This window comes from Asterias amurensis, chromosome 20 (genome assembly GCF_032118995.1).
Source record: "Asterias amurensis chromosome 20, ASM3211899v1".
Taxonomy (NCBI): Eukaryota; Metazoa; Echinodermata; class Asteroidea; order Forcipulatida; family Asteriidae; genus Asterias; species Asterias amurensis.
The window spans coordinates 5,807,036-5,820,268 of NC_092667.1; the positions used below are offsets into that span (position 1 = coordinate 5,807,036).

At 37.1% G+C, this 13,233-nt stretch overlaps 1 protein-coding gene across 1 annotated transcript; it reads right to left on the bottom strand.

Moving 5' to 3' along the window:
- Positions 1–4,039: 4,039 nt before the first annotated feature.
- On the bottom strand, positions 4,040–12,716 carry LOC139952133 (uncharacterized). Its single transcript, XM_071951105.1, has 5 exons — positions 12,629–12,716; positions 8,437–10,537; positions 7,701–7,856; positions 6,655–6,798; positions 4,040–6,440 (listed from the first exon to the last, which is right to left on the bottom strand). The coding sequence occupies exons 2-5, from the start codon at positions 10,481–10,483 to the stop codon at positions 6,265–6,267; spliced, it is 2,523 nt and encodes an 840-aa protein (XP_071807206.1). The 5' UTR covers positions 10,484–10,537; positions 12,629–12,716; the 3' UTR covers positions 4,040–6,264.
- Between the last annotated feature and the right edge of the window lie 517 nt (positions 12,717–13,233).

Sequence of the window (13,233 nt, forward strand, 5' to 3'; positions counted from 1 at the left end):
GACGCCGTACAAAGGGCTGAGTGCCCCCGGTGTAAACACCGGGACAATGGTGTTTAGAATTGGACACAATAGTTTGTTGTATCGTGGCCAATTGTATTATTTACACTTATGAGATTTTTATAAGCTGTGGACGTATCGACCAAAGTTGTAACAATTATTGGCCAGAGGTTGATTTGCTAAGCATTAATTTCATATGCGAAATATGTTGGGCATTTTGTATTCTCTTATCGGTACATACGTAGGCCTACTAAGCAGGTATAAGCTCTTACTTAGCAGAATTAAGTCTTCGGAATAGATTAGTAGTCTCACCACGGAGGCAGTTAGAACTTTCTATCTCCGTAGTTAGAACTTTCTACCTCCATGGTCTCACCGTATAGCAATGGTCCTACGATCGGATAGGCAACAACTGTCCTTGCCGTAATGTCTATACAAAGTAATGAGTCCAATGAGTAACAAGAACCCATGAGACTGCTTGATTAGGCTTCAAATAAAGCAACAAGCTTATGGTTTGCCATTACAACAGTGTCATGAATACCGAAACTGCATAAACCTGTTTCCTTTCAAACATGCAAGTGTTCTTTTTTCTAATCCCACTCAAAGGATTTAAACCAAGATTAAACCCCCATGTACATGTAACCCCGAACCATTGACGGGTTCATTTCGAGTACACTCAGATCATCGATCCAGCTACAAGCTCCTAAAATATATCAGCCACCAGATCGGCATGGCACCCTTTTTAACACCCTATAGATAGTAAGTTCTTTTTAAAATCAAGGTTCAATGTTGACACAATTCATCTGACGTCATCACTCCCACAATACATTTTGGTTGAGCCTTCCTTGTTGAGCCATCAATGCATATTCCCAGTGTATGGCTGACTTTAAAAAAATGTTTGACACTACAGCTATGACGTCAGTGCAATGAGACGAGTTTGTTCATAAACTCTAAACTTAAACTTGTTTCCATATCTGTCTATTAATTTTGATGTTATTCGGATGCATCCTATAATTATTGATATTGCATGAACAATATCTGAGCTGGCATCAAAATGAATACTTTTGACATTTGAGAAGGTTTTAAAATCTGTTGAAAATATGAGTATGCCTTAACAAATAATGTTTTTTAATCAACTGAGCCATAGAGCAATGACTAGACCTTGCTCTATGTGGACCTACACTTCTTTGCATTACAGACTTATGTACATACATAAAGTACTTGTTGCTTTTTACAAGCATGCAAAATGAAACACTACACCCGCGTGCACTCTGCAATCAAACCTTCGCCTTCTACTATTGTGTGCATACATTATTTAGTTGCATTTATTATTCAATATGTTGCACACCACACACCAAGAAAATGCTTATTTTTAACCCACTACATAAAGTATCGCCGACCAATGACCCATTGTGTACATATTCATCATTTGTGTCACTTTAGTCTGAAATTATTCATCACGTGCATCATTTACTATCCCTGATTGGATGAAACTTTCCCCAACACAGCGCCAAAACTCTATTAAGAAATCATGAGCAACTGCCAGCAACGCCATCGATTGCCGACCACGTGACTATACAGACATTTTGGTACACATCAAGAAGTTGAGCGCGGGTTTCTTTTTCCATCAATATTATCATTTATTCATACTATGTAACTACGGCGAAAACTTCTCTTGACAACATGAGAAACGGCACGGCTGACGCATAACTTGCAAATAGTCACTTCTCGTTCTCTCGATGACTTGGTAAATACGTTAGAGGACAAAACGGGATAAAACTCAGCGTTTTGTTGTGAAATCTTGATCTTGGATTAATCAGTGTTTCGCCTAAGATAGACGTGTTGCAGCAACCTCAGATTCCAGCTAAAGAACTTGTAACAAGTCCGCTGAGAGAACATTTCATTGTTGTTTGACACGTACCCTGGAGCAATGCAAACACAATCCTGGATGTTGTGTTTTTGAATGTGTTTAATTGAACTTTCTGATGGAACGTTTGTTTCATTTCTTCAAATTTTGACGCCACCGCGTCAAGATATATACTTTATTGCTGTGCTGAGTAATCGTATCTCCTGAAACCAATTATGAGACCTCCACTACGTTATGCGACAAGGTAAATAAAGAACAGAAACTATGAAATTGTAAACTAATTACTGAAAAACATTTTGTTTACAAAAACAGCGTGAACCAGTTTTGGAAACTGAAGTCTCCATTGTTGATAGTAACTTAAAGAACCTCCGGCACAGTGATACACAAGAATATTCTCGAATGAAGAAGTAAAAACAAGTGAAGAAAACAGTGGAATTAAAGTAAATCAAGCCCGGAAAACCCTTCATTTTGCGTCCAGGGACACTGATGAGACAATGTAGAAACCTGAGTTTAGAAAACTGAATTTAGACAGATGTTGAAACGTATGCGTGAACTATCACTGGATCAAGATCTGGTCAGCCCGTCTACCATGGCAGCCTTGATAGACCTCTCCCAACGAATCGATCATGGACTCAAATTTGACGACATCCGTAACCGCATTGTCATCACTGAAGACCTGATGAGAGATCTTAGGATCTCAGGGATGCGGGAGATGTCAAGACAAGCAATGGTTGCTGCACAGTCAGCCCGAGATCCGCCTTACCAACAAACAGCATCCAAAACACCCGCTCAGAACAAAATGTGGCATCGCTCACATGCAAATTCCGCAGCCATCTTGTATCGCCAGTCCAGGAGGTATATGTCGAGTAGGGCAAGCTTCCCACCAGTGATGCAAGTCTACAAGCCGTCTAAAAACAGCAGAGAGCTACCCATCTTTCCTGAGCTAAGTGCGAATCAGTGCCAACTCTTTGCCAAGCATAAGTTTCTCACTAGCGAGACTCCAAGAGCTCATCGTCCGTCGGTGAGGCGCAGGCGACCTCATACAGAGCCCGCTGGTGCCATCGGGGCACCGTTATACCAGCACATTCTTTGCGATGATGATGTGAGAAGATTCCAGCAGCAGCAGAGGGATGTGCACAGAGCGCAGATGACAGAGTCACCGACGAAGTCCACGGCTGAGTTCAAGCTCCCTGAGATTCAAACGCCGACACCGAGCGTCAGAGAACGGTACATCGTCAAGTGGCTCTACGCCGAAAATGGACGGAGTCCGTACATTTCGGCTGATATGAATTTTAGACTGAGGAAAGTCAACAAGAAGAAAGAAAGACTTGAAGAAGAAAATGAAGCGTCTCCTCCCAAGGAGATTACAAATACACCAATTACGCCATTTGTTAATGATAAGACAAGTAACGCATCGTGACTGTCTTGCCATGACGATTGTGTTTATTAAAAAACTTAATGTAAAAAGTTGAATAACATTTTTGAGGGGCAGAGAATTCCGTCCACAATCCATGAACTCATTTGATTGGAGAAAGAACCTTAAATTATTGATTTCTTAGTTGTTTAAATCGCAAAACTTCACAAGTTCACACGCACATAGTTGTTAGTAGTATACAATTGACACGAATTGCTGATATGTATGGTGATGAACACATACGGAGAGTGTGCGTTTGCGAATGAGACGACCGCCCTCTGTTGACTATACGTACTCTAATATTGAGAGCTACACAATAACTGATGATGGCACTAGCTTATGATTTAGGGTAGCCTATCCTCTAATACAAACTTTCGTTTCATTGGGCTTTTATTTTAAAGTGTTTTAAATTTTATGATTTCACTTTTAAAAATCGTTCATAACGGTTTTCGATTAAATCATTCTGTCACCACTTGCTGAAACATGAATAAAACATGTCCCGACTGAAGAATAACGAAGACGAAACTGAGATGGAAGTGTGTTCTCTGATAATTTATTCATAAAACAGTCTTCTAACACAGTCTGCATGCCTTTAGACATGAATAAATTATCAATATTGAGCAGGCGTTGCTAAGTACATGTATGTCGTCTGTTTAGTGAAACAGATCCGCGGGCGATGAATATTTCATTACAGAAACGATGTTTTGCTCTTAATTTGGGACTGTTAGCCCAGACAAGGCGGCGATATTGCTTTTCACTATTAACAGTACTGTACATCATACAAAGATGTAAGGGTTATGGACAAGACGGGTCGGGTACGGTCAATCATGGGTCAGTGAATAGAGGACGAACACACGATAGAGGAACACACGAGAGGAGTTGTCTATTGGAAAAGTGTATTGAAGTGTATAGACAAATCAATATAGTGCTCTTGGAACTTTTTCAAGGCGCACCATCAGCGTGGGCAGGTGGTATAGGTCAAAATGCACAATAGATCAAAGACCATGACTTATTTAACTTGGAGAAAAATTAATGTCTTGTTCACGGGTAGACATGTCACAAAGTCTGGATTCAAGTCTGAACATAAAAGAAAAGCGATTTATGATCTGCACATGTGGCAACAAAGTGTAATTTCTTCAAGTTCCCAAACTTTGGATTCTTAGCATTTCATTTTGCATAAGACTTAAACATAAAACATCACACAAGAATTTCATTGCTGTCTCTCCGAGATTTTAGAAGATGTAACCAACATTTTCCTATTCAGACTTTTATAAAACATTACAAAAACCACACAGACTCCTATTAAAGGTTATGCAAAAACGTTTCACACATACCATTCACTCGAAAAAGTAAAAAAGGGGGTAGGGTCGAGAGAAAAAAACTACTATACAATTTCACAGAGTATGAATAATTCTAACTTTTAAAACACTTTTATTTTATAACTTAAATGACAAGGGCACTTCTTTTATTTACAGTTAAAATATTAAATTAATTTTGAATGTTTTAATTTGTAAAACAAACATCTTAAAACACAACAATAAATAGCACAAAACGTAATAACTGTGTCATAACTGTTCCTTATTTTAGGGAAACTTGTTCTTGATAAATACTGGTAACAAAAACACTTATATTATTCACTTTATACAATAAAAACAATTCCTTTCCGTTTTGAACATGTCTTTCCTGTTCAGATTTATCCAACACAAACAAAAATATCAGTCTGGTGTGAACAAAAACTATTTAACAAGACGAGCCCAAACATTTCCTGTTCTAAGTTTTGGGGAATATAATCAGGTTACATCATGCAAGGGCGAGAGTCATTGTTGACAAAAAAGTCTGAAACTTAGAAAATAACTTAGGAGGAGGCAATTTGAAAGGGGATATTTGCACCTTTTGATAGCCCCTGGGATGGAGTTTTATTAATCCAATGAGCTTTTGGGAACAGTATCCCAGTGCTAAAGAAGTAGATCAAAGATCAAGACTTATTTGATCTGGATTTGTTTACCAGACTTTACAAAGTCTGAAAGTTCGTATCCCTGATTATGCTTTTTTGTGTTTATGCTTGGATGAATCCAGGGTAAAAAAAGGGAAATTCTCCACCTTTTATATTACTTATTTTTTGACAAGTTGAAAGAGTATTAATTGAAAAAGCGAACACATGAAGTAATTTTTTTTTCTCTTATGAAATAAGAGTTTTTTACATATTCCCTTCGAATGGCTTATCCAAGCCCTATACTCACACTTCCTTGTATTTAAACTAGGAGGTATTACCTCATTTTATTAATTTAAGCATTAACAAAAAATTAAAAGCATTGTGAAAGGTTATTAACATATCTGCTTTATAATTCTACAAAGCCAACTTAAACAAACACCAAACAAACACTGTATTTAGTGACTTTTATACCTCTTTAATGTTCACACATCTTTGCATATTAATCTGAACATAATGCAAAGGACAAAATTAAGTTTGTTTGATTTAAATGCTCTGTAGTCCTCACGGAATTTCATAAAAGATCCAGTGGGTGACATGGATAACATAAAGGGGCCCAAATTCAACTGTTACCCAGAAAACACTGCTTGGAATTGTTTTTCCTAAGCAAAAATTGAGCCACAACAGTGCAAACTTTACTTGGGTTGCTAACTTTTTTTCTGCTAAGCAGTAATACTCTGTGCTTAGAAAGTTGTTGTGCTTACAGGTTTTATGAAATTTTGCCTATGTTTCACAACTAGAGTCTGACCACTGAGTCCCCAAGTCACTCTTCATTTTTCTTTAGAAGGATGCATCTTTAATTTAGGAACTTTTATAACTTTTGCACATCTTTACATATTAATCTGAACATAACGCAAGGAAAAAACCCCAAACAATGATGAATAGATTTCACTACTCTGTGGTCCTCTTGGGGTATTATATTTTATGATCCTGCTGATGAACTAGAGAACATCACTGGTTTCACAATATACTCTGCTTGTAATTGTACTTAGTTCCAAGTCAGTCTTCATGCTTCTTAGATGGCTCCATCTTTACTTGATGACAAGGAGGGCGGCTCACACTATGAAGATGGCTTAATCTCTGCCTCCTTGAGAGGCCAACTCTTCTCTTCCGATTGCATGAAGGCAAGGGTTGTGGTCTCTGCTGGGATGGGCCTACTGTTGCTCCTTGTGGATCTGTGTTTTAAAAAAGTCACATAAAACTGATCATGACATTGAAATCTGAAACAAAGTTACACCAGTTTTATGTTTTTGAAAGGGCAAGGGCACTAAGGCATTTTCTAGGGCACCCTCTGAGGAAATTGTAAGTTTCAATTGTCGTTCACTCAAAACAAAAATGCTGAGATTTTTTAAAACAAGGTAACAGACTTTGCTATGTGAATAAACTTACAATTGGGTTTTTTACTGTCACTTGTTTTAGGGAGTTGGCTCTGGAAAGTTATGTCTTGCCTCCAGTGGAACATTCCAGTGCTGCTATTCTGTGGAACAACCTGAACCACACTGCCAGTCGCTCGTGAAGAGACACTCTCTGAAACTGTACAGAGAGCCATATACATTCAATTTAAATTTAATTCAATCGATATTCATTTCCATATTGGTGAAAAACAGAGGATAATAAACAAATTAAGTACAATTATCGTCAAAGCAAGTCAGGAACTGGTAAAGTAAAATAATTATTGAATTTGAAATGAAAATATTAGGGAATAAACTTACAACTGTTTGTATCAAAAAAAATTCTCAATTTCATACAAAATTGTCCACACCCATGGTACTCATACATCTTACATCAGAAATGCAATGTGTAATTAAACCCCCCCCCAAAAAAAAAAAAATAAAAAAATAAAAAAAGAGAGGAAACTGCCTTTGACACAAATAGCATAGTGGTTTTTGTCCTGATTTTCAATAGCACAAAATCTCAAGAAAAAGAGGAAATCAGCTCAGCTGCTGAGAAGTTTCTTTGATTTAATTGCCATGACATAAAACTCACCAATCAATCAAGCAGGTTTTGGTTTCAACATGACATTTCATAATTGAATGATTAATCGCAGATGTTTCTATTTAAAAGCAAAAAATTCCACTGAAATGTACATTCTTAACTTTTCATTAATGGCTTTTTATTAACTGAAAGTCCACAGGTACATGTTCATACTCTCTGCCGGAGGTCAAGTGGATTTTCTTCCCCTGAAATTCAAGCCCTGACCAGACCTTCTAGCACTGGCAGTCAAGGGCCTACTTATGAATAACAGGAATAAGTTTGGCACATCTTGAAATATTCATCATTCCTTTTTAAGGAACAGTGTAAATATAGTGCTCTAAGACCGTGGAAGCAAAGGTAATTGTCACAAAGCTTGCGAGTGCTTTTACTTGGATTCACTCTTCAAGGTATCACTTTACCCCTTAAAATCTTATCTCTAAAAGGGTTGGTCAACTACTAACCCACAGTCGATCTGTCTGCAGTGCTGTACTCTGGTACAAGCCCTGCTTCCTCACTGGTCAACTGTAGATCCTTTAACTCTCTGAGATCAGGGCTTGTTTGTTGAGTATTCTCTTTGGTTTCAGTGCCAAGTCTCCTCCTCTTCACATCTTTTGGTTCTAAGATATAAGGAAAGCATTTCAGAATAAATATTTGTAGTGTATTTATTCATTTATGATTCCAACTGGGTGATCCATTCAGTGGTATGCAGGAGTCTCCCATGGGTCACAGTATGTACATTGATCAAAAATAAAATAAAAAAAATTATGATGTCATTTAAAACAAAAATTTATTCAAAATTTAGCCACCAAATCTGCCTTGCATTGCACTTCTGTTGGTTTTCATACAAACAAGCTTGTAATTCATCAGTATTTCACCTTAAGATGGCAGTCTTTGTTTATCTTTGTATGCAAAATGTTTTAAAGCTAATTTGTTAAAGGCTAATGATCCAACAAAAAATGTAGATAATTTTTACAAATATCCATGCATCCTATAAGGCCATGTCCATGTGCAGTTACTACATGTACATATGTGAAATAATGTTAATGCAAATAACACACTGATTGTTTTTTTATAAACTAACAAAAAATACAAGTAAAAAACAAACAAGGCAATGTAGAATGTCATCATTCATGTGTACACCTATCATGGAAACAGGTGTAAACTTCTTCAATGGCTCAGGTTATAATCACAAATTACCTTCATCATTTGCATACAATTCGTCATCACCATGGTAACAAGAATCCTCTTCCCTCTGAAAGCTTGGTACCATCTGATCATTAATGGGTTGTGTGTCAGTGTCAATACCTCTGTCTTCCCCAGTATTAGCATTTAAACTTTGCATTAGGTCCTCTTGTATTTCAGTTGCCTTTTGGTAATTTCTTCTGTTGACCTTTTCTATTTTTTTCTCTTGGTTGCTATCTGCAACATCAGATGTATATTTGTCTTCATCTTGTTGTTCTGTTGAGATGATAGCCCGAGAAGATGATGCATGTTCCTCCGCATCTTCATCTTCCAATGTGTGACATTTGCCTGACGGCAGCTTATCTTCGTGTGGCTTCTTAAGAAGCTGCAAATCTTGCCCAACATCATCATGTGTAATCTTCTCATGGTGATTCCTCACTTCATCTGTAACATCACATTCACACTTCTCGTCGGATTGTTGTGATGAGATGCTGTCATCTATGTGAAGAGATGATACATCAAACTCCACATCTGAATTTCTCAGAGTGTGACACTCCCCCGATGGCAGCTTAACACCTTCTCTGTTCTCAAGGAGGTGCAAATATTGCCCCACATCATCGTTTGTAATCTTCTTCAGTGTCTTGAGTTGTTCTTCCCTGGCATCATCATGGTTTGAGTTGATCGTGTCGTTGTTATCACAATCACATCCTTGAAGTGTGGGCTGTGGCATCCTTGTGTCCTCACCTGTGAGAAGTGTTTGCTTTAGTGTAACATCAACACTCTCTGCTGACAGGGAAGTGTGAGTCTTACTCTCAGCAGAAACCAATAGATCTTCATCAGCTGATTCATTGGTCTTGACTTGAGTTGGGGTGATGTCTTCCAAGCAAACTGGGATTTCCTCATTACTTTCACAAACACAGTCTACAGTTTGCATTAACAACATCTTGACGTCATTTAAGAGGTTTAATTCAAAGTCAGCGCTGTATCCAAATGGGTGTTCATCAAGTTTTGCTTTCTTGCATGGTGGAACCTCCAGTTCTTCATCTCTGAGAGATAAAAATGGCAAATGTATCATAGGAGACTTGTTGCCTCCCTGCAGAACTTCATCACTATTGTCTTTTTGAGCCTCTTCTTGGTCAGTTGCTGCTTGGTTTATTTTGTCTGAATAAACCGGATCTTGAAGATACTCAAAAGAATCTTTTTGCATATCCTCTCTTATCTTGGAAATATCACAGTTGGGGTTATGTTGAGATTCAGTTTCTTGCAAGTCAGAACAAGACTTTTCATTGATTATGATCAAATTTTGATCTGGGATTTGACCATCTGTTATTTCACTTTCATATAGTGGATGGTCTGGTATGATGTTTTGAATATCGCTGATATCTCTGGGAGTCTCTGCTGCTGATGTTGCTGTTTGACATTCCTTGGATATTTCTGATCTTTTTGTATCAACAAGTTGTCCCTCTCCATTATTGTCTATAAAAGCTGTCATTGGTGTTGGGGTGCATTTCTTGTTTACATCTCTGCTCTTGTGTTCTTCTGATGAACATTGGGGTGCCAGATCCCAATCATAATTATGAGATGCTTTTATGAATAACTCATCGATAAGTTCCCTGACTGAAGCCAAAATCTGCTCCCTTTTAGCACAGGGAGCCTCATTGCTCAAGAAATTCTGTTCAAATTTACAATTAATGGCGGCATCAGATGCTGTCTGGAACAACTCTTTGAGCATATCCCTGACTGAAGCCAAAATCTGCTCCCTTTTAGCACAGGGAGCCTCATTGCTCAAGAAATTCTGTTCAAATTTACAATTAATGGCGGCATCAGATGCTGTCTGGAACAACTCTTTGAGCATATCCCTGACTGAAGCCAAAATCTGCTCCCTTTTAGCACAGGGAGCCTCATTGCTCAAGAAATTCTGTTCAAATTTACAATTAATGGCGGCATCAGATGCTGTCTGGAACAACTCTTTGAGCATATCCGTTACTGCAAGCCACACTTCTTCTTTAGAACCTCTTTGTGTGCTCTTTATGAAGGTGTAAGTGTCAAGATTCCAATCCATCCTTTTTCTTGATTTTGTAGTGCCTGCTGCTTGGTAGTTTCTATAAGTAAATTCCTGAAATAAAAGTAGAGAATAATAAGTAAGTATAGGTTAAGACCCAAAGGAAGAATAAGCCTTAAAGATCAAGTTCAGAATTCAGCGTAGGGCTAGAATCTATTTTATGTATTAACTGTACTGTAATAGAAGTGTTTTGATATTAATTTTGACTGTCTTCTTTAAAAACAAAGAAATACTCAATAAAACCAACAACATAAACAAACAACCAACAAGAAAAGCCAACAAAAACAAAAAAGCAAGTAAACAAAGCTAAATAAAACATTAATGCAATTCCCATTGTTACCTCAAGTAATTAGATAAGACTTAGAGCAGACCAATAGGCATATAAGTCACACTATACAAAGATATAGGAAAGGATTACACTAGCCACATTTTACAACATAAAATGTATCAAATTCAGAATTAAGCTTAGGCCTAGATTAGAATCTGTTATACTAATAATGTATTATTTGTACACTAGAGTAGAAGTGTTTTGATAGTGTTTTTTGAAATGTCCCTTTATTTGTTTTATTGACATGTATTTTCGATCCACCAACCACAAGAGAGGAAAGGATTTAATACAAAAATATTTGAAAAATATAGTTAAAATTTTAATTATTTATAAAAACAGTTAGGCCTATAAATAGAGAAGACAATATTACGGACAATAAAATTCTACCTTTTTGAGACAATTTGCACGTCGCACATCTGTCTTAAGTTGATAAAAACTGCCTCTCATTGGAAGGATCGAAAACATATGATGGTGCATGCGTGCCGTGAATACAGTATCAATGTATTCCGTAAATGGCGGCCGATCTTTTGAAACGAAATACTGCAATCTCAGGGATTTCAACAGTTTAAGAACTGAATGAATTGAAAAGGTGGGGTGAAACAACGGGTTCGAACACCTTTGTTTAGTTTCTGCTTACAAACACTTTCTCCCTTTTCATATCTAAAAATAACCATGCATGACACACCACAAAAATTGTAAGTAATTCACAGACTGACTCATTGAAAACGTAGGCCAAATAACTAAACGAATTATTAAGTTTATGTTATGAACTTGTCAATTTTAAATCATTATTTGATTATTTAATTAGCTGATTTGAGATTAAATAAGAATAAGAACAGATTTAGCATGTTTAGCAGAATAGTAAAAACTAAAACTCGAGTCGTAGCCGTTTCTTCTTTATTACACATTATATTTAGGCCTATAATATTTTTATATTATTTTTGCAACTTTAATATTTTAATATTATTTTTGTCAGAAGAAGCAAGGTCCAGGGACCAGGGGACAGCCATGACATCACATTGTCTTGTAAAGGTTTATCGCCAATAGCAAAGTTTCAAAAGAGGGCGCTGTTGGCGATGTGTGCGCGAGTCGTGCATGACAACATACATCGCATAGCAAACTGCCCCATATGCCTTCCCACAAAGCATTGCAGTTCTGAAGCGCAATAAACTTTATGCCGGACAGCTGGGCATTTGGTTTATCACGAATAGCAAAATATCAAGAGCGGGCGCTGTTGAACCCACACAAAGGTTACTAGGCGTTGCGTGCGCGAGTTGTAGAAACTGCATAGAAACCGCCCCACATTCCTTCCCACAATGCATTGCATTTCTGAATTGCTGGGCATTGCTGGGCATTGCTGGGCATTGCTGGGCTGCTGGGACAGTCACCATGGTCCATGGAATATGGATGCAGGATGGTCAACTGGCACTGCTTCTATCTAGCTTATTTTTTATTAAATTAAGCATGTTAAACGTTTTTCAAAGCATGTTTAACGTATTGTTTGCTGAGCAGATGACATGAAACGGACACTCTTTGAAGTTTGAACTTTTATGCCTCACTCTTACAAGCCCCCCCCCCCCCCCTAACAAACAAACTTGCTTTGCTTTGGTTAATAATGAAGGTTGGTAATGTTGCAACATGGTATTATAACTAATATAAGGTTGGACTTCTCATTCATGTTCTTACTTTAAGTTTAACTTTGAAGTTGGATTTGATTTTTATCATGTTTGTGTGTCGTCCATGTCGCTTATTAGCTTCTAATACAAGTCACTTTAACTTCAACTTGGATTAATAAATATTGTGTTTTAAAAGCTTACTTTGAAGAAGTCTTCTCGCTGAGTTCTTGAGTGTGTGGGCAAGTCTTCGAGCCGACGTTTGTCTTGAATGTCGTCTGCAAAAAAAGTAAAAAACTCCTCTCCACTGTACGTCTACATCAAAAATCTAAAACTTTTTTAAACACTATTCTTTTCACTTTTATTACAAATTCTGATCAGAATTATTGTATAAATTGTTCTAAAATTATTAAAATGTTACTTTAAATTCTAAAAATGATTTTATTTTGAATAGATTTGGCTCTCAAGTAATAGCTTATTTGACCAAGGACACAAGTCTGGCAACAGACTCAAAATCCATTTGCCTTTGCGCACAAGTGTGTGGACCAGTCTTCAACTTTTGTTAAAAACCGTGTCGTCTGCAAAAGTAAGAAACCCACGTCTGCTTCAAAAACATAAAGCTTTTTTAAACACAATATTTTTCACTACTATTACAATTTCTGACAAAAATTATTGTAAAAATATCTTTAAAATTAATTAAATGTTCGTTTGATTACTCTAAATAATTGTATTTTGTTTAGTTTTGGCTTTCAACTATAGCTTATTTGACTGAGGGCATAAGTCTGGCAACAGACTCGAAATTATTCCAC

What these genes read in the sequence shown, in the direction of transcription:
- LOC139952133 (XM_071951105.1), bottom strand. Translation starts at nt 10,483, where the DNA reads ATGGATTGGAATCTTGACACTTACACCTTCATAAAGAGCACACAAAGA. An exon ending in ATTGTATGCAAATGATGAAG is followed by an intron (nt 7,857 to 8,436) that starts GTAATTTGTGAT and finishes CTTATATCTTAG; the next exon opens with AACCAAAAGATGTGAAGAGG. An exon ending in TGACAGTAAAAAACCCAATT is followed by an intron (nt 6,441 to 6,654) that starts GTAAGTTTATTC and finishes TTTAAAACACAG; the next exon opens with ATCCACAAGGAGCAACAGTA.